Source organism: Sus scrofa, chromosome 9 (assembly GCF_000003025.6).
Source record: "Sus scrofa isolate TJ Tabasco breed Duroc chromosome 9, Sscrofa11.1, whole genome shotgun sequence".
In the NCBI taxonomy this organism is placed as follows: Eukaryota; Metazoa; Chordata; class Mammalia; order Artiodactyla; family Suidae; genus Sus; species Sus scrofa.
This window is the reverse complement of record NC_010451.4, coordinates 3,099,426-3,118,148: the sequence shown is the minus strand read 5'-3', so window position 1 is coordinate 3,118,148 and position 18,723 is coordinate 3,099,426. Positions and strand designations below refer to the sequence as shown.

Here is an 18,723-nt window from a genome sequence, read left to right as displayed (position 1 = left end):
CTTAAAAATCTTCAACGTTCCCTGAAGAAAAATGCTCAAACTCCTTTGCTTGGCTTGACTCCTCAGTATCGGCCTCCTGCAGTCTCATCTCCCACTCCTCCATCTCCGACCTTCAACCCCAGAGATGCTGAGCCACTTGTTGGCCCCTGAACAGGTCAGACAGGTCAGGCTCCTCCACTTCTCTCTGTGCATCACCTCTGCTTGGAACCCTTCCCTCGTCTGGTCCCTCATAAGCTCCTGTTCATCCTTTAAGTCTCAGCTCAAAGGTACTTTCCTTTGGGAAAACGTTCCTGCTCACCTGCACCTCATGCGCATCCCTTTGTGGAAGTTTTTTTTTTTTTTTTTAAATCACAATAAAACTAGTTCTTTGCATTTGAATCTCCCCTCTAGACTGTTAACTCCACGAAGCAGGTGGGGGCCCTCCTTCATTATCCCATTCTGGGTTCCTCCTGCAGGGACTGGCAGGTGGCAGGTGCTGGATAAATGCACAAGGAATGAATCCAGTCTTAAGACTTCTTTTTTTTTTTTTTTTGTCTTTTTGCTATTTCTTTGGGCCGCTCCCGGGCATATGGAGGTTCCCAGGCTAGGGGTTGAATCGGAGCTGTAGCCACGGCCTACCCAGAGCCACAGCAACGCAGGATCCGAGCGCGTCTGCAACCTACACCACAGCTCACGGCAACGCTGATCGTTAACCCACTGAGCAAGGGCAGGGACCGAACCCGCAACCTCATGGTTCCTAGTCGGATTCGTTAACCACTGCGCCACGACGGGAACTCCTTAAGACTTCTTTAACGATTATCAGCACTCAGAGGTCAGAGGTCACGTGTACCTCTGCTTCCCTGTGATTTTTACCACCTGGAGAGACACCCTCCTGCTTCCAGCCCTGGTGAGGAGGGAAGCCGTTTGGAAGCCGAGGTCCTGGGCTTGGCCCTGGGCCAAGAGGGAGAGCGGACTCGTGGGAGAGTGGGTGGGAGCTGGACCGCAGTAGGTGGGCGGGAACCCAGAGTCTGGCCAGACACAGGGTCAGCCAGGCCCAGACACTGGCCTGAAGGTCAAGGGCCAACAGGCGGCTCCCAGATGGACTTTTCTTTTCTTTTTTGGCCGCACCCACGGCCTGCAGACGTTCCTAGACCAGGAACTAAAAAGCCACAGCAGTGACCACACCGGATTCCTAAGCGCTAGGCCACCAGGGACTTCCCAGGGTGGGCTTCTGAGACATGAAGCCTTCGAGCACGAGTCTCCTAAAACCCTCCCTGTGTTCAGGCTCCTCTCCTGTATCCACACTCCAGCCAAAGCCATCTTTGCAGAAGACAGATCAGATTCACCAAGAGCCCCTTGCTGGCTCTGTACGATTTTAAGATAAAGTCAAAGCTTGCAATCTGGTCCCTGTCTACTCTCCTGTCCCGTCTCCCCGCAACTCTTGCTCATTAGCACAGTTGAGGCCAACCTGAGTGATGCGGCCCCACAAAGCACATCAAGAGGTTCTGCAGCTCTTCCTGTTGGCCTGGAGTCCCCGTCCACACCCCCCACATCATCCACATGGCAAAGTCTCACTGCCTCTGCAAAGGCCCTGCTCTGGCTTCCACAGCATCTCATGTACCGCCTGATGCATCACTAGTTACTGGTGTCTCCTTGCCTAGACTGGGACCTGCCTGGCAGCAAGACTGTCGCCTTTCCTTGTTCCCCAGGCCCAGCACAGCACCAGGCTCACAGGAAGTTAATTTTTGAATGTATCACTCACCACCGACCTAATCTATCTTTCACCGTTAGAGCAAGCGGACTTCCTAAAAAAAAAAAAGATCTGTGGTGAGAAGGGAGTGATGAATAGGTCGAGTACAGAGAATTTTTAGGGCAATTAAACTGCTCTAATATTGTACCGTATGTCCATTAGACGTATACATCACACTTCTGTCCAAACCCATAGAAAGACCACCACCAGGAGTGAAGCCCACTGTGCACGCTGGACTTGGGTGTGATAATGAGGCGTCCGTGTGTGTCATCAGCTGCTGTAACAAGTGGATCCCCCGCGTGGGACACAGACCCAGTGCAAGGCCATGCAGGAGTGGGGGCAGGGGTGTATGGGAAATCTGTACCTTCCACTCAATTTGGCTGTGAATCTTGGATTGTCCCCCAAACATAAAGTCTTAAAAACAAAAGCAAAACAATCGGATCCTGCCCTTTCTGGGTCAAAGAAGTTGAGGGTGCTCCTTTGCCTTCCAGGGAAAGACCAGAGCCCTCCCCACCTGCTGTTGAAGGACTTCTGAAGTCTGGCCTCCGCCTGCCTCCCTCTCCAGGTTCCTGTTCCCTCTGTCTCCTCCAGGCCTGGCTGACAGGAAGTCTGTGGCTCCCACAGCCAGTCCAGGGCTCCTGCCTCTTCCTCTGACAGGTTTCCTGCTCTGGGTCTTGGGATCCCCCTGGATATTTCTCGCTGTCTCTCATGCTTGTGCCTGAACCCAAGTGTCCCATCGGGGCTCAGCGCCAAGGGCAGGGATGCAGGTGCCATCCAGCCCAGCCCAGCGCTGGACTAGGCTCGGAGGGCTCTGGAAATGCTGGAATCTCCCTTGGGAACAGGAGCCACGTGGGTGGGCAGAATCTCCACCTATGTCCTTCGGAATGGCTTAAAGACTCTGTCTCACTTCCTGACGTGAGACGCGGTTTTCTAAATCTAACCTTAATTCTTTCAACTGCCCAGCTTGCGGCCCAGCTCTTGCGCCCTGCTTTCTCATCTTCTCATTAACCCTCACCCTCTGCACAGAGTGGGGAGCTCACAGGAGAGGACCACGCCCACTGGCATATTTCACCGTGGACAGATGCATCCGGAAGGCTTGGTTCCCACTCTGAGGTCCCCTGGGAACCTCTGATCCTCTCCTGCCACAGCAGCATCCTGCCGTGTGTGGGGCTTACCTACCTGTAGGAAGCAGGTTCCGGGCTGGGTGCCCTCGGGCAGGGAGGCGTTGTAGAAGGTCCTCTGGAACTGCGGCTCGTTGTCGTTCACGTCCTGCAAGGCCACACTCACCGTGGCAGAGGAGGCAAGAGGGGGCAAGCCTCCGTCCGTGGCCACCACAATTAGCTGTGGCTGAGGTTCCAACTCGTAGTCCAGCGAGGCAGCCGTGGTGATGATGCCCGAGGAGGGGTCGATGGAGAACCAGTGGGCGTGGGCACCTGGGGCCAGGCTATAGGTGACCTGACCGTTGGTGCCCTGGTCAGGATCCTGGGCCGTCACCCGCACCACGAAACTGCCAGGCAGTGCAACCTCAGGCAGGGGCTCCGGCCGGTAGAGCTGGCGGTCAAAGGTGGGGGCATTGTCGTTGACATCGGTGACGTGCAGCACGAAGGCAGCCTCGGCCCGCAGCGGGGGCGAGCCCGAGTCTGTGGCCGTAACTCGCAGTTATAGGCATCCCGTTCCTCCCGGTCCAGCCGGCGAGCCACGCACACCAGGTAGATGACGCTGTCCTGGGTGCTGAGCGCGAAGTGGCCCTCGCCACCCTCCAGGGACACGTTGACGTGGGCGAAGTCACCATCATCGGGGTCCGACACAGAGATGCGGGCGACAAGCTGGCCGGGGGGGGCAGCCTCGGACACCCGGGGGGAGCCGTCCGCGCTCAGGAAGATGACGGTCATGGAGGGCTGATTGTCGTTGGCATCGCGCACGTGCACGGTCACGAAGGCCGAGCCCAGCTCAGGGTGAGCCCCGCCGTCCCGCGCCTGCACCACCAGTTCATGGACCCGCCGTTGCTCAAAGTCCAGCGGCCGCTCCAGCCGCAGCAGCCCCGTGTGTGCGTCGATGGAGAAGGGGCCGTCACCCTCACTCTGCCTCCGGTTGATCTCGTAAGTCACAGCCCCGTTGGCACCGGCGTCGGCGTCCGAGGCGTACACCTGCAACACAGGACTGCCGGGGGCCAGGCTCTCAGACACCGTGCCGTGGTAGCGGCTCTGATTGAAAGCCGGGGCATGGTCATTGATGTCCAGCAGTGTCACATCCAGCAGGGCCTGGGCCCTCCGGGGCGGGGAGCCACCGTCGTAGGCTTCCAGTTGCAGCATGTAGTGTGAGCGGTTCTCCCGGTCCAGCTCCCCAGTAACTACCAGCTCAGGCACGGGGGCCCCATCGGGACCCGGGCGTGTCTCCAGCCGGAAGGTCTCTCCAGCCCCATCACCAGACAGCGAGTAGCCCTGGGTCCCCAGGCGGCCAGCGTCTGCATCACGAGCAGGCTCCAGGGGGTAGCGGGTGCCAAGAGCTGTGTGCTCAGGTACCTGCAGGACGGCCCGAGCCTGAGGGAAGGCTGGGGCGTGGTCATTGATGTCAGCCACTCGCACGGTAACTTCCACGGTGGCGCCGTCAGGAGTGACTGCCGTGAAGCGGTAGCGATCCCGCCGCTCCCGGTCCAAGACTCGGGCTGTACGGACCACCCCGCTGTGTTCGTCGATGGCCAGGTCTGTGCCCACGCCGCTGCCCTCCTGGGCGGAGATGAAGTACATGGGAGGCGCTGCCATGCCTGCAGGAAGCCCTGCACTTATGTCCCCAATCAGGGTGCCCGCTGGCTGCTCCTCATCAATCTGCAGGTCCAAGCTCCCGGCCTGACCCCAGGCTCCCGGCACTCCGGTGCCCAGCAGCAGCCACAGCAGCAGGGATAGTAGGGGGAGAGGCCTGGGGCTCTGCCTGCCCGGGCAGGAAGGCGCAGCGCCCCCCTCCTTCTGCATGGCAGGGGCAGTCCAGCTGTGGCTTGGGCTCCAGCTCTAGGCCAGGCTGTGGGCCAGGCTTGATCTCAAGCTTTGGATCAGGTCCAATTTAGACCCTGGTTCCAGCTCAGGCTCCCGGACCTGGGAAAACAAGCAGAAGCAAAGAGAGGATAATGCAGGAGGCGTCAGTAGTCCAGGGGCCTGGGGTCTGGGCCACCCCCGGATTCAAGCGTGCTCAGCCCCCAGCAGGGCCCTCGGTTCCTGCCCTCAGGCCCCTCCCTCCACCTCCAGGCTTCAACACGTGGCCGCTCCGTTCTCATTTTTCTTCTCATGCAGGACGAACACTCACTTCAATATTGGTAACCTCACCTGAATCTCAGCCTTTTCCTTTCTGCTGGAGACTTGTATCAGCATTGAACTGTGCTGAAGATGCTTTTATTCTATATGTACTTATGTATTTTCTCTTAGCCCTACTGCCCTCTCCATTCAACATGAGATTGAGCACCTACTATGAGGAGCCAGTGGGGACATTTTGGTGAATAAAGGACATGGTCCAAGAATGGGCAGGTAATGGAAGGACCAGGATGGAACAGGCTGCAAGGGAGAAGGACGTGGAGCCGGCAGGACATTTACGTATAAGGGGCATATGAGGGCGCAAGAGAGGGTCTTCCCGCCATCAGGGAGTCAGGAGAGCTTCCTCCAAGTGGGCATCGACCTAATGCAGGTGTCAGCTGGACAGCGGTGGGCAGAGAACAAGCGAAGAACATTCGGAAGAGGGAAGAGGATGCGGAAGGGCTTGGCGCCTACAGTCAAGAGAGGCGGAGAGTCTGGGTGGGGAGAGGACGGCGCGTGCCGGGGGCATCTCGGAGGCCACGCTGATCATCCTGACTTAAGGCTGAGGCCCAGTGGGAGCCCTGAACGCATCTGAAGAGCTGGTGCTGCGTGGGGACACACATTTTGGGAGGATGGCTGCCTCTGCCCCGTGGTACACGAGGATCGTGCAGGTGGGAGAGTTATCTTAGGACGGCCTCACAACACCCTGCTGGGGTCCAGGTGAGGCCGCGGCTTTGACGGTGACCTGGGTGAGTGACAGCAGTGAAAGGGGTGGGCAGAAGCGAGAGCTCCGTGGGAGGGTGGGCAGGGCTGGATGGTGGTCGGAGGCAGGGGTGAGGGGTGGGAGGATGCGAGCGCCAGGGGCACATTTCTGGCCCAAACCATCAGCTGGATAAAGAAGTCTTTAACCGGCCAGAGAGAGAAACAGAAAGACATCCAGGGACGGGCAGCGCTTCTGAGGCCAAGGGAGCCGGGCTTCAAATGCTGCTGGTGTTCAAGGCGGCAGCGGCCTGGGGCCCCAGGAGGCTCAGTGACCGAGCGACAGCGAGTTGGAGGGACGCTCCCGTCTTTAGGGCTGGTTCACAGCCCGTTTCTCCCTGCTCACGCCCTCCTCCATCTACGCAGAGGCTCCCTCCCCGGCGACACGGTCTCCCTAGGACTCCAATCATCCCGATGCTCGACAGCCAAGGGACACTTTTTAGTCTTCCCGCGGGACCTTTCTGGGCCTCAGAAGCATCAGTCACCCGCTTCTGGAAGCCTGTCCCTTTGGGCTTCTCTTGGTGACACCCCACCTCTCGCTGCCACTAGACCCTTCTCCGTCTGCTCCTCGGACTCCTGGGCGCGTTCTTCCTCCGCCCTTAACAACCGGTGCCCCTCAGGGCTCGGGCCTGGGCTGCACGCTCTCCCACTGTCCACACGGCCTGGTGACCCTCTCCGCTCCTGTGCCTCCAATTCAATGCCTCAGTCGTAGTTTAGGTACCGTCCATTGGCTGACGGCTTCGCCCTCTCCATCTCCAGCTCTAAAGGGCCCTGCAGACACGTGCCAGCCACACGCTGGCCGTCCTGCCAGGGCCCCCACCCTCCGCGGCAAGCTGGTGGTCTTCCTCCATCCCTCCCGTGGGAGCAGCGCCCCCGCACAGGAGCTCGCCTTCCTTCCTTGCTTTTCGTCAGTCCTGATTTCCAGCCCGTCTTCCAAACTGGACCATCTCAACCAGACGCGTCTCGAGTCTGCCCTTCCCTCTGTTTTCGCACTGCTGCCTTTCCCAACCCTGCTTTTGGTTCCTGCTGCAGCCCTGTCCTGGTCCCCGTGCCCCCCGGATTGGACCCTCTGATCCATCTCCACGCGACGCGCTGCCCTCACAACTCTCACCGAACCGCTCGTGATGAAAGACTTCCGCTGGTTCGGCATTACTGATGCCAGGAAACTGTTACCCTACAGACAGAAAGTGCAGACGTGCACACTCCTAGACTGTGTCCGCAGTCTCAGGGGTTCATGGGCACCGGCTACAGAACTCTTAGTCCAAGACAAGCCCAGTCTGGTTCATACGTCCTCCTGACCAGAACCTTCCAACCCCTCCACCGGGCACCCCCTCCACAGCCCGCATCCCACCCTAACCCATCACCCCGTTCCTTCCTGACTCCTTGCCTGTGTGCAGAACTCTCTCGGCCTGGGAGATCCTCTAAAAGTCCTGTCCAAGAGAGAAGGGAACAATGGGTCCTGAAAGGCGGGGGGTCCCGGGCCGGGGTCACTGAAGCCTCAGGCTCCCCAGGGGGCTGGGTGGTGGCGGGCGGGCAAGTTGGCTATGCTTATAAGAAAGATCGTCTCCCTTCCACAGTGCCAAATGACTGCAGAACTTTCCTAAAAGGATGCTCCACCCAACCAGAAAAAGCCACATGCAGACACGCGTCTAAAGAGCAACTGCACTCAGGCTGCCGGTCCCCCTCAGCAGCTGCGGGGAACCATCAGCACCTCTTCCCGCCAAGACCCAGCCCTGCCTCATAATCCTGCTCCACACACCTGTGGAAACCATTCCCCATTGGTCCAAGCTGGCAAGTGAGGGTATGGACAAACCAATGGCTTAAGCTAGACTTTGGCCAACTGCAGCCTAGGGGCCCCATCCAGTCCCTTGGCTATTCTGGGATGGCCTGAAGGTTAACATGGCTTTGCAGGTAACCATTTGTGATTGATTTCATCATAGGGCACACTGCCTTTGAACCTCGATTATGTGGAACGTTGTGTCATCCAAGAATCCACGTTGTTCATTAGCTGCAGACCTGAAACACTGTACTCAATTACTGTTATTACAGCTCGAACTTCATGAAAAGATTTGTGGGGGGAAAAAAGTCCCGTCCACGTGGCCATCTCCTACTCAAACTTTAAGACCCCTTCAATCGCCCCGTCTTCTGTGGAATCTTCTGCACGCCTCTGCACCACCACACCCACACCCGACACAGGGAGAAGCAAGCCTGGACACGCCCGCTCAGACAACACACACGAACTCATGGGAGCCTGTGTTCAGGAGTCTGGCCACGGAGGTGGCTACGGAGCGTGTCCTGTGATCTTTCTACGTTTGCTCTGCTCTCGGGCTGCCTGTCCTCCGAAGCGATGAGCGTTTCTGACCCCGCACTGGGACTTCCAGCCCCCGTTTCTCCGACCTGTGCGAGGCAAGGACAAAGGCTGGGACTCTGGAGTCAGAGCTGGCGGGGAGTCCAGTCTGAGTGTTATTGTGCTAATCTACATGCTAATGTCCACGTGGTGGGGTTTTGTGAGAATTACACGCGATGGGACCAAGGGGCCCAGAGCTGGGCTCTTGGCAGAAGCTCTCTCCTTGGTTCCCAATGCCATGCCCTTCACAGTTCTAGGTTCACCAAGCCCCTGCTCCCCAAGGCTCAGGCCGTGGAGCCTGAGGAGCTGCCACATGGAAGAACAGCTCAGAGGAATTCAAAGCAAGGTCAGGGCACGCACAGGCTTGATCCAAAGGGGAGAGAGGCCGGGCATACGGGGCACAGGCCAGGGATGCAGGCCTAGAGGCCGGGTGAGGGCTGAGAACTGTTCACGTAGCGGTCGGTGCAGAGAGAGCCGAGTGGGGAGAGACGGCAATGAGTGGTGAGGTCGGGGTGCTTCTTAGACTCCGTATCAGAATTCGGCCTCCCCACCCAGAGACGGGTGGCAGCTGTCTGAGGGTGTGTCCTGCTCACCCCCGTGCAGCACGGGATGTGGCACGCAGCACACGATCAATGCATTTTTCTGAACGAAAGGATACACGAGTGGAATGAGAATAAACTCAGATGAGCAGCCTTGAAAAGGAGGGACTCAGGCCCAGGGAGATGCCCCTTCTCCCAACCCGGGCAGACCCTGGTCCCCGGCCAAGCAAACTCCCCAGGACACCCTCACGGCGGATACACAGCGCACACTCACCAAGTCACAGCCCCACACACAGCCAGGCACACTCAGCACACGTTCCCACTCACGTGGACGTGGGTTACTGACATATACACAGACAGCCCTCCTCACGGAGTCAGAGGAGCATGCGGTCACTCACATGGGTGGGCGTGTTCGTTCACCTGGACCCCCCCCCCCAGGCAGGCAGGTGTGTGCACACGCACGCACACACACAGAGGCAGGCAGGCACACATGGACACACACACACAGGCACACACCCACACACACAGGCAAGCACACACACACACACATACACACAGGCAGGCACACACACACATACATGCACACACACGCACAGGCACACACCCTCTCATGGACATAGACAGACCACTCTAACCCCTGCACAGACTCTTGCACGCAGGCCAGTGCACACTCGCAGACCCACCCACACTCAGGCACGCTCTCACACGCGCTGCCGGGGCACTGGTGGTCAGCTCTGTGGTTGCAGCTGTGACCTCCAGGTCCCTGGGGCCTCTGTCTGGACCGCGCCTCATCACTTCCTGCTCCGGGGCTTCCAGTTCCAAACTGAACTCCAGACTCTCTCCCGAGACCGTCTCATCCTCTCTCCAGCTCTCTTCTCGGCCCGTCTCCCCATCTGTCCAGTGTTTCTCACCACTTCTTCCCCAGACTCGCTCCTCCTCCCCGTCCTGCCCCTCCCCCTCCCGGCCCTGACCGCCCCTCCCCCAGATCTGGCCTCAAACATCCATCTCGTCGTTCCCTCAGCCTGTCCTGCCTCCTGCCCAGACCTGGCTTCCGTCACCCACCCCCCCACCCCCCCCCAGGACGGTGGCGTCTCTTGCCCGCCCGCCCGGGTCTGCGCTGCTTGCTCGTGCCCTCACCCCGTCCCGGCCCGTTGCTCTGTCCCGGGCTCCATCCTGCTCTCCCCCTCCAGCCCCACATCTGGGCCTCTGGAGCCGCAGCTGGTTCTCGTTAGGAGGGGGAGGGGAAAGCTGTTCATTGGGGCCATGTGATGTCAGTCCCGCCGCAGCCCTGCCTGCGTCTCCAGGACCTGGGAGCGGGGAAACGGGGGGGAGGAGCGAGGGGGGGGCGGAGGGGGAGGGGGCCGTGAGGGGGAAAGGTGCTCCAGGAGCAAGAGAGGAGCAGTTCCGGGGGGAAGAGGCTGGGGCGCTGGCACCTGGCAGGCCTCCTCCCTCTCCTTCCTGTCCCAGGGCCGGGGAGTGGCAGGGGCCAGAAAGTCCACGGGGTGGGGAGGGGGCTGCAAAGGCAGATTGGCAGAGACCTGAAGGAAGAAGAGGGTAGCCTCTGGGAGCGAAGGGTGGGCGGTGGGGACCCAGGGCCCCGCCTAAAGGAGGGAAGAGGAGGGAAGAGTTCGGGTGGGGGTGGGGAATGGGGGCGCGCACCAGCCAGGAGAGGAGTGTGTGTCAGCAGAGGGAGAGTGAGTGAGTTCATTCGCGAGGCAAGGCGGGGTGGGTAAGTCAGAGGCGGAACAGCTGGGCTGGAGAGGTGGGGGTGCCGATAAAGGCAGAGCCAGAGGTGGGGAGCCGTGGTTGGGGGAGGAGGAGAGCAGGCGTGAGGCAGGGAGGAAGGCCGAGAAAGCTGACAAGCTGGCTCCCCTGGACGTCCCGGGGCAACTCCTTGGATGGGCATCTCTGTCCCTCCCGAGGACTGGCTGCCCCCAGCACCTCAGAGAGAGGCTGCAGAGAAGGCAGAGGGCAAGTCCCCTGCGTGTGCTGTTGGGGTGCTGGCCATTCCCAGACGGCGCCTGATTCAATCATCATGACCACCAAGCGAGGAAGGGGTCCCACCTTCCACGGAGGGCCTGGGAGGGACACCACTTTCCTGAGCCGGCACCACCCCGATTCGATCCCAGGACTGTCTGGGATTCAGGGAGGGTGGGAAAGATGGAGAGAGGAAGGGATGACAGCGGAGCTGTGGGGAGAGACCTAGCAAGACAGCGGGGGCCCTCGGAAGAGAAGTTACGGGAAAGGAATGCCCTGGCCAGGGTGTCCAGAAGAGCGCAGGTTAGGAGCAGTGGGACTGAGGGGACACAGAGAAGAAAGATGGGAGGATGAGAAGTTGACAAGACTCGGCCACTGCCCCTTCAGGAAGGGCGACGGCATGGAATAGCTCTAGGCTGATGCCCAGGGCCCTGGCCTGGTTACGGAGGGGTCCCTCCAGCCATCTGGGGGTGCCTGTTAGGATGGCCCCGTGGAGATGTCCCAGGTACAGCTGGAGGTGCAGGTGTGGAGCTTGGGAGGGCGGTCTGGGCTGGAGACGAGCATCTGGACCACTCCGGGGGTAACAGAGCCATGGGTGTGGAGACCCATCAGCTGGGATGGGCACGCAGAGCAAGAGAGGGCCTAGGACACAAGCCTGGGGGAAGGCACAGCAGAGGGGCAGGCTCTGGAGGAGAAGGAGAAGGAGGCCCGCTCTCAGGAGTAGAGGAGGGAGCATTTCAACAGGGAGGGCGGGCTCCAAAGCGGCTGCTGCTGCTGCTGAGAGGTCAAGTAAGGTGAAGGCTGGGAAGCAGCCGTCGGTTTAGGCCGTGAGGAGGCACAGAGACCTTGGGGAGAACTGTTTCAGGGGATCCTAAGGCAGGGAGCCCCCTGCAACCGGGAAAGGGCAGAGGCGGAATCCACCAGCAACAAGCCGTAGACCCGCTGTGGGCAGATCCACTCAGCAGCACACGCTCGCTGCGCTCCCAGAAAAGGGAGGCCGTGTGCGTGTGCCGCGTGAGGCAGGACAGGACAGTGGTGGAGACGCGGACGCGGGGCCACATCAACTGGATTCTTGCCCAGCCTCACACTTGTTAGCTGTGCAGCCCCGGGCAAGACACTGACGTGTCCGGTGCCCCCACCTCACTTACGAGGCAGGGACCCTAAGAGCACTTACTACAGGGGGTCTGCAGCCAGAACAGGGGGCACACGCACGGTGTCTTCACGCGCAAGCGGGAACTGTTATGCCAGCGCTTCGGAAGATGGGCTCGGCCGTCTGACTCTGCCACTCACAGCGTGACCCTGGGGAAACGTTCATCTTTCTAGGCCTGAGTTTCTTCTTCTGGAAAACGGCGATTACAGACATAGGCCGACTTAATGCGGCTGATACGAGCGTTAAATGAAAGAATGCTATAAAAGACACTCAGCACAGAAACGGCTCAGGAAATGTCCGCTGCTCTCGAGTGCCCGACCCTCAGGGTAACCCTGGCCTAAGTGTCACTGCTCGGAAGAGGAGGCTGAGGCTTGGAGCAGGCAGCGAGCGGAGGGACACGGGAACCCAGCGCTGATGGACCTCAAAGCTGGTGCCTTCTGTTCCACGAGATCGCCTCTCTGCTGGAGGGCTGATGGCTGATAAAGGGTCCTGTCAGCGGCCAGGCAGCAGGGCAGGGACAGAGCCCGGGCAGAGCTCTGTGTCGGGGGTCACTCCGGTGAGTGAGCACAAGGCGGGTTAGAGGAGGAGGTGATGGATGACGAGGCAGCTGAGAGTCCAGGGAGGGGGTCAGGCGGGCATGGGGTCTGGGGGGTAAGAGGGGAAATGACCAGAGGATGCCAGGAGGATCCAGGAGACGCAGGGAAAAACAGGACAGGCAGGCCCAGGGCGTGCTTATGAAACGGTTCATGGGTAGCTTTACTCCCTAACTATCCACTGAACACCTACCACGTGCCAAACAGCAAACCAGGCATCAGAGACCTAGCAGTGACCCGGCCAGATCGAGTCCCTGCCTCCATGGTGTTCACAGGGTGAGGGAGCTGGGTGTGGGGGGATGAGCAGCAGGGCCGGGTCTGACAAGGGGAGCCCAGGCTGCAGAAGAGGTCGATGAGGCTGCAGCGAGCAGAGAAGCTGGAGATGTAGAGGGAAGAAGAAGCCTGGGGAGCCGGGAGGTGGAGGAGGCGAGAGTAGTAGAGGGCTGAGATCTTGGAAGCAAATCTAACTAAGTTAACCGTTGAGCACGAGACAGTTGCTCCCCTTCGGAACCCTCAAAGCAGCCCTCCTCCCATCACGTCCATAGTCGGCCAGGAAAGGGAAGCTCAGAGACGCTCAGGTGATAGACGGTGTGGCGGGAAGGCTCCCTTTCCTCCTTCCTCACCAAGCGTGACAGCGGATCTGAGGCCCGAGGGGAATCCGCTCCCAGGGCGCAGCTTAGACAGAGAACACAAAGCATAGGACACCCTGCTGTGCTCAGCGAACACAGAGGGGCAGCAGGTTCGGGCCTTCCAGGTGGACTGCTGGGTGGAGGCGCCCTCTCACCAGGGGACACATGGACTGGGGTGCCCCTCCGAAGGGGCAGAGGGTGAAATGCCTGGGAGCCAGAGGGCTACCCTGGAACACAGATGGTGGAGCCGAAGGACGGCAGGCACGGGCAGGAAACCAGGACAAAGCTGGGATCCAGCAACATAAACTCCCGGCAAAGGCTTTTGCTTTTGGGTCCCTGGGCACCCGAGAATCCAGTCTTGCTTCTGTTACTACCAACAGGCAGAAGGAAGAGGAAGAGGGCACAAGCATCCGGGAGGAGCGGGGCCTTGGGTGCCAGGAGATGATTGGTGTATGTGAACGGGCCGCTGGAGGAAGGAGCACCTCTGGCACCTCCAGGGAAGGGGGCCTGGCGGAGCAGAGCAGATGGCAAGGCGTGTGGTCTTATGACCTGATGGCATGTCACAGCTTCCTCGTCTCCTGCTCCCTCCAGGAACCCAGTAGGCCCGTGGCCCAACAGACTGGGATCTACAAATTTGGGGTGTGTGTTAAATATTTGCGAGCTGCATGCGGGGAAAAGAGTACAGAGAGACCGAGGAAGAGGATTCAGGAAGAAAGCAGCCCAGGTGAGGCGGGTATGGAGAGGGCATCGGGGGAGGAGGAACAACCTAGGGGGGACAGGAGTGGAAACGTCAGATCTCGGGTCGGGGGGCAAGGGGGCAAGCGTGGAAAGGTCTTGACTGTGTGGGCAGCTGAGACCCGGGGTCAGTCTTGCCAGGAGTGCATGAGGGGGCGGGAGGTGCTGTGAGCGCCTCATTCGTTCCTTCACTTGTTCTTTGCCAAGTGTCTAAGAGGGGCCTGGGGACAGGAAGAGGAATACCGTGCCCTCCTGCCCTGAAGGATGTCCCCGCCCAGGCAGAGAGACAGAAGAGGAAGAGGCAACGACAGCAGCAACACGGAGGACCCCAGGCTTGCCTGGTGGTCAAAGAGGCAGGGTTTGAGATGAGACCTGAGGATGCGAGGCGGTTTGCCAGGAGATGAGGGGCGTCAAGGGCTTTTCAGGCAGAGAACAGCACGTGCAAAGGGCCGGAAGCATGGAAGAATGCCGTGTCTTTGGGGAACTCCAAGGAATTCAAGACGGCTGGAACCCGCTGCGGAAACGGGCCAGGTGACCAGGCTGGGCAGGCTGCAGGGAGTCAGCAGGACAGATCTCCTAAGCCCTCTTAACACAGATTTCTCCCCCGAGATCCTGGGTGTAGCACCCTGGGTAGCAGGGATACTGAGGAATGCTGAGCAGAGGTGCCACGGCTGATCTGCACTTGAGGGAGATCCCTCTTGTCGCCACAAGAAGATTGGACTCCTGGATTGCAAGAGGGAAGAGCAGGTGTCTAGGGAGACGAGTTAGGAGGCTCCTGCAGCAAATCGTGTGCAAAGATGCTGAGGTGAAGGCAGGAGCTGAGGCCAGGGGGAAAAGGGGGGGTACCGGAGTCAGCTGGAAAGGAGGTAGAACCCACAGGCCCCCATGCCTTCCACATCCCAGGGCATGTGGAGAGGGGAGTGGCTCCAGTTAGTTTCTGGGTTTGTAGCGTGATAACTGAGTAGGGATGGTGGTTTGGGGAGGAAAGAATGATAAGTCAGGTCTGGAAATGGTCAGGGGATTATGAGCTAAACAGGAAAGATCGAGCAGGATCAGATGTGCAGGACTGGGGGTCAGAAGAGAGGTCTGGAAGAGCTAGATTTGGGGCGTCCCCCGCCTCTACAGGTGACAGTCAAAGCCCTGGAAGTAAGTGAGGCAGACCGCCCAGAGAGGCGTGTTCGGTGGAACGACAAGAAGGTCCAAGCCAGAATCTTAACACGCAGCAATATCTGGGGACCACCAAAGGAGCCCCCCAGGCGGACTGAGAAGGAACAGCCAGGAGGAGCTCTGAGGGACAGCTGCACGGAAGCCACGCCATCGTGTCGTGTGTTTCTATGCCTGCCTCCCTCGCCGAGGGGAGGACTGTGTCTCCCACCAGAGTGGCTGGCACCTGCGGGCTCATTCTATTCTATTCTATGTCAAGAGACTAAAACGATGGCTCGGAAGCCACAAGACGAGAATGATTCAGAGAGAGAAAACGGTCAACGTGAGACGCTGCCAAGAGGACTTCTGCAACGAGCCCCTGGATTTGGCAGGTGAGAGGTCATGCTCTCTTAGGGAGGGCAGTGACCTTGAAGGGGCAGGAGCAGACAAGAGGAGAGGAAGAGAAAACAGCTCTGTGTGGAGGCCCTTGCACAGAGTGGGCAGTGACGCAAAGCGAGAGCCTCTTAGCCCGTCGGGCTCTGCAGGGCTGAGGCTGGAGGCTCCTCGTGTGCCCACGGGGGAGTGGGTCGAGAGGGAGAATAGACACACGGCTAAGATGCGTCCTGCGAGGTCCTCTGGGAGGCGGGAGGGGTGGGATCCACAACAGTCAAGACAATGCACACTGACTGGCCTCGGTTTGCTGAGTGAGCAACAGACCAGGGGGTCTGGCCCTCGCTCCTCCCTCTTCTTGGGCCTCCGCCTCCCTTTCGGCCACCGGGCCCTTCCGACCCCACTGCCTAAAGAGCTCCTGAAACCACCTCCTTCCTGGCCCGCCACCACCTCTCCCCCGGCGCAGACCCGCGCGCTCCCTCCCGGTTCCCGCAACAGCCGCCATCCCTTCTTTTCAGACTCTTCCTCCAGGCACCACGCTGCTATGCTGGTATTTCTAACCCAGATCTGATCCTCTCCCGCCCCGGCTTCAGGTGACTTGCTGACTTTCCATTATTCTGGGGATCCGCAAGCTCTCACCTGACCTCCCGGAAATGTGCGGCCTAACTAACCCTCTGCTGCGTCCCCCGGAGTCACTGACCTGCCCTCGCCGGTGAGGGGTGAGGGCCAGGCTCACCGAGCCGCTCTTCCCTCAGATGCGATGCTTTCTGGCGTATGGGCTTTCCACCGCTGCCCCCTTGGCCTCGAGTATTCTCTACCCGGCCCACGTCACCTCCGCCTTTTGCTTGGTTGACGACCTATTTTTCTATGAAGCTGAAGTTTAAATGTCACTTCCTTCCAGAAGCCTCTTCTGCTCTCCCTACAGGGGCTTAGGTGTCCCTGCTATGTGCTGCCATGTTTCAGCACCCACCCCAGAGCCTGTAGGGGCAAGGACCGTATCCACTCTGTTCACCCTCGTAATGCTGGCACCTATTGCTCTGCCTTGGCACACAGTAGGTGCTTAATAGGTGTCTGCAGCACGAAGGAACCAGCAGGTTGACTACTTAATCTGCTGAAAACAATGAGGGATGTGAAAAAATAGAAAACATTTCATCTATTTATTTATTTATGGAGGGCCCAGTTGAGGGGGCAATTTATAGAAGCATGAATTTATAGCAGCATCCCTTGGTGTGGTTGAGAAGCCATTCCAGCTAGGGTAGAGGCTCTGTGGTGGTCTCGAGGACAAGGACGACAGAACAGAGAGTGGCCACCGCGCGGTGGAAGCGATGGCCTTGGGCATATAAACTGGAAGGAGAGTACCAGGCCACGGAGGGGCAGAGGAGAGAAAAGCCAAGAGGTCAAGAACAAGGGGTCATGGTGAGGTCGACGAGTCAGCGGAATGGGGGCATGGGCACGGGGGAGCCAGAACACAGGAGACTGGGCAGAGTGGAATGCAGGAGTGCAGAATTTGAAAGATGGGCCAGTTCTCCAGAGTGGTCCTGGGAGGGGAGAAGAAGGTAACTGGAGCTAAAGAGTTCCAGAAACTGTGAGGCTACACCTGGAGGGACACTTAGAATCACGACAAGATACAGGGTGAAAGGAAGACTGATCCGGGTTCCCAAGTTTTCAGGGAACCAGAGGGTGAGCCTGGGAGGTCTTGGGGTGAGCATCAGAAGTTAATGAGAGTGGAAGAAGCCATGGCGTGGGCATCATGAGTTACTGGGAGTTCCTCAGCAGTCGGGACAGCTCCGTCTCTGTGTGTGCACGGCACCTAACGTGTTTCCTACGGGATGGACAAGCCAGTGTTGGTAAGGGCGACTGCGGCACAGCCTCCTGCTGGTGTCGGGTCTCTGAGACACCTGCTATGTACAGGCAGCCCTGAAGAGGTTGACCCGAGATGCGGTGGCTGTGACAGGGTTGCCAGTGGATGTGTATTGCTGTGGCAGTCGATGTCTCTGGAAAGGTGCTGGCAGTAATGTGCCTCCCAGGGTAGGTGTCGGCCTTGCCAACGATCCTGAGAGTATGTGTTGACGGCACCATTTCTGCCGTGGACGTGTGATGTTCTGAGAGCACCTTCTGTACTGTGTGTTTCCTGGGGGGGTGTGGTGATGGCTGGGAAGGCATCTCTGTGGATGTGTGCTGTCTGGGGCTCCGTCCCCTGTGGCTTGAGTCAGGCTGTGACTGTGTCCCCTGTGGGTATTTGAGGAGTTGACATAAGCACCAATATTTTTCTGGCCTGTGACCCTGTGGCTGCGGGCCCAGCCCACGCCACACTGAGTTCATTGTGCTCTTAGACCTCGCCGTCCCCACCCCCTCCACGTGGGACCAGGCCTGCCCTGACCTCCCTCCACCTCCTGCTGGGGATTCTGATCCAGGCATCCCGGTCACAACCGCTACCCCAGGCTGGGGGACAGACCTCCAATTGGGCTTCTCCTGCCTCTCCTCTGTTTCTCTTTATTTCTCCCCCCGCAGCTTCTTTGTCTCTGTCTCCGTTGGTCTGTCACACACCCATCCTCCACATTCTGACACATGGCTCCCACAGAGGCGGGCAACACACACACACACACACACACACGCACACACACACTCCCTCCCTCCCCGAGGCGGGCGCACCAAGACACACGCTCACTCGGACCCACACGCCCTTGGAGTGACACGCACGTATACACACGGCCAGACACACACGGACACACAACTTCCCAGTGACACGCACTGACTCACTCTCTGCCCGTGCACTCGCACTCGCACTCCCACTCGGAGGCGCACACACACGCACCCTGCCCACCCCCGGGCCCACTCCCGCCGCCGCGCACCCCCCTCGAGGACACTCGCACACAAAGACCCCCGGGCCCTGCCCCCACGCTCACTTCACGCTCGCCCGGGTCCCGCAGGCCCAGACCCCCCCTCCCCCATTGTCTCCGGCTCAGAACAAAGCCCCCGGCTCCGCCGCCGCCGCCGCCGCCGCCGCCGCCGCCCGGAGAGCCGGGCGGGCCGGGCGGGCGCGGCCGGACGGGCCGGGCGGCCGCGGGCACTGACCTCCGCGCGGCGCGGGCTCCCTCGCCCGGTCCTGGGGCGCCGTCCGGCGCGGTCAGCCCCCCGGGCAGCGCCCGCCCGCGCGGGGCCTGGGGCCGCGCATCGTCCGCCGTCGCTGTCTCCCGGCCCGCCAGCAGCAGCTCCGGGCGGCCGGCCGGCCGTCGGTCCGTCCGCGCGCCCCCGCCCGTCGGTCGGTCCGTCCGCCGCCGCCGCCGGGGCGCCGCCTCCTCCACAGTCGCCCCGCGGAGGATGCGAGCTCGGCCGCCGCGGCCCCGCGCCCCCTCCCCGCCTCCCCCGCCCTCCGCGCGGTAACCCGAGCCCCCGCCCCTCCGCCCGCGAGCCCCCGCCCCCGCCCCCCCCCCGCGCTCCGCGCTCCGCG

At 60.1% G+C, this 18,723-nt stretch overlaps 1 protein-coding gene across 1 annotated transcript in view; it reads right to left on the bottom strand.

Annotated features, from left to right (window-relative positions):
• Positions 1–18,624, bottom strand: part of DCHS1 (dachsous cadherin-related 1) — a 35,301-nt gene extending 16,677 nt beyond the window's left edge. The window contains 3 exon segments of the mRNA XM_021062333.1: positions 2,909–3,387; positions 3,390–4,818; positions 18,348–18,624. Of these exon segments, the coding sequence (XP_020917992.1) occupies positions 2,909–3,387; positions 3,390–4,698 (1,788 nt within the window). The 5' untranslated portion in view covers positions 4,699–4,818; positions 18,348–18,624.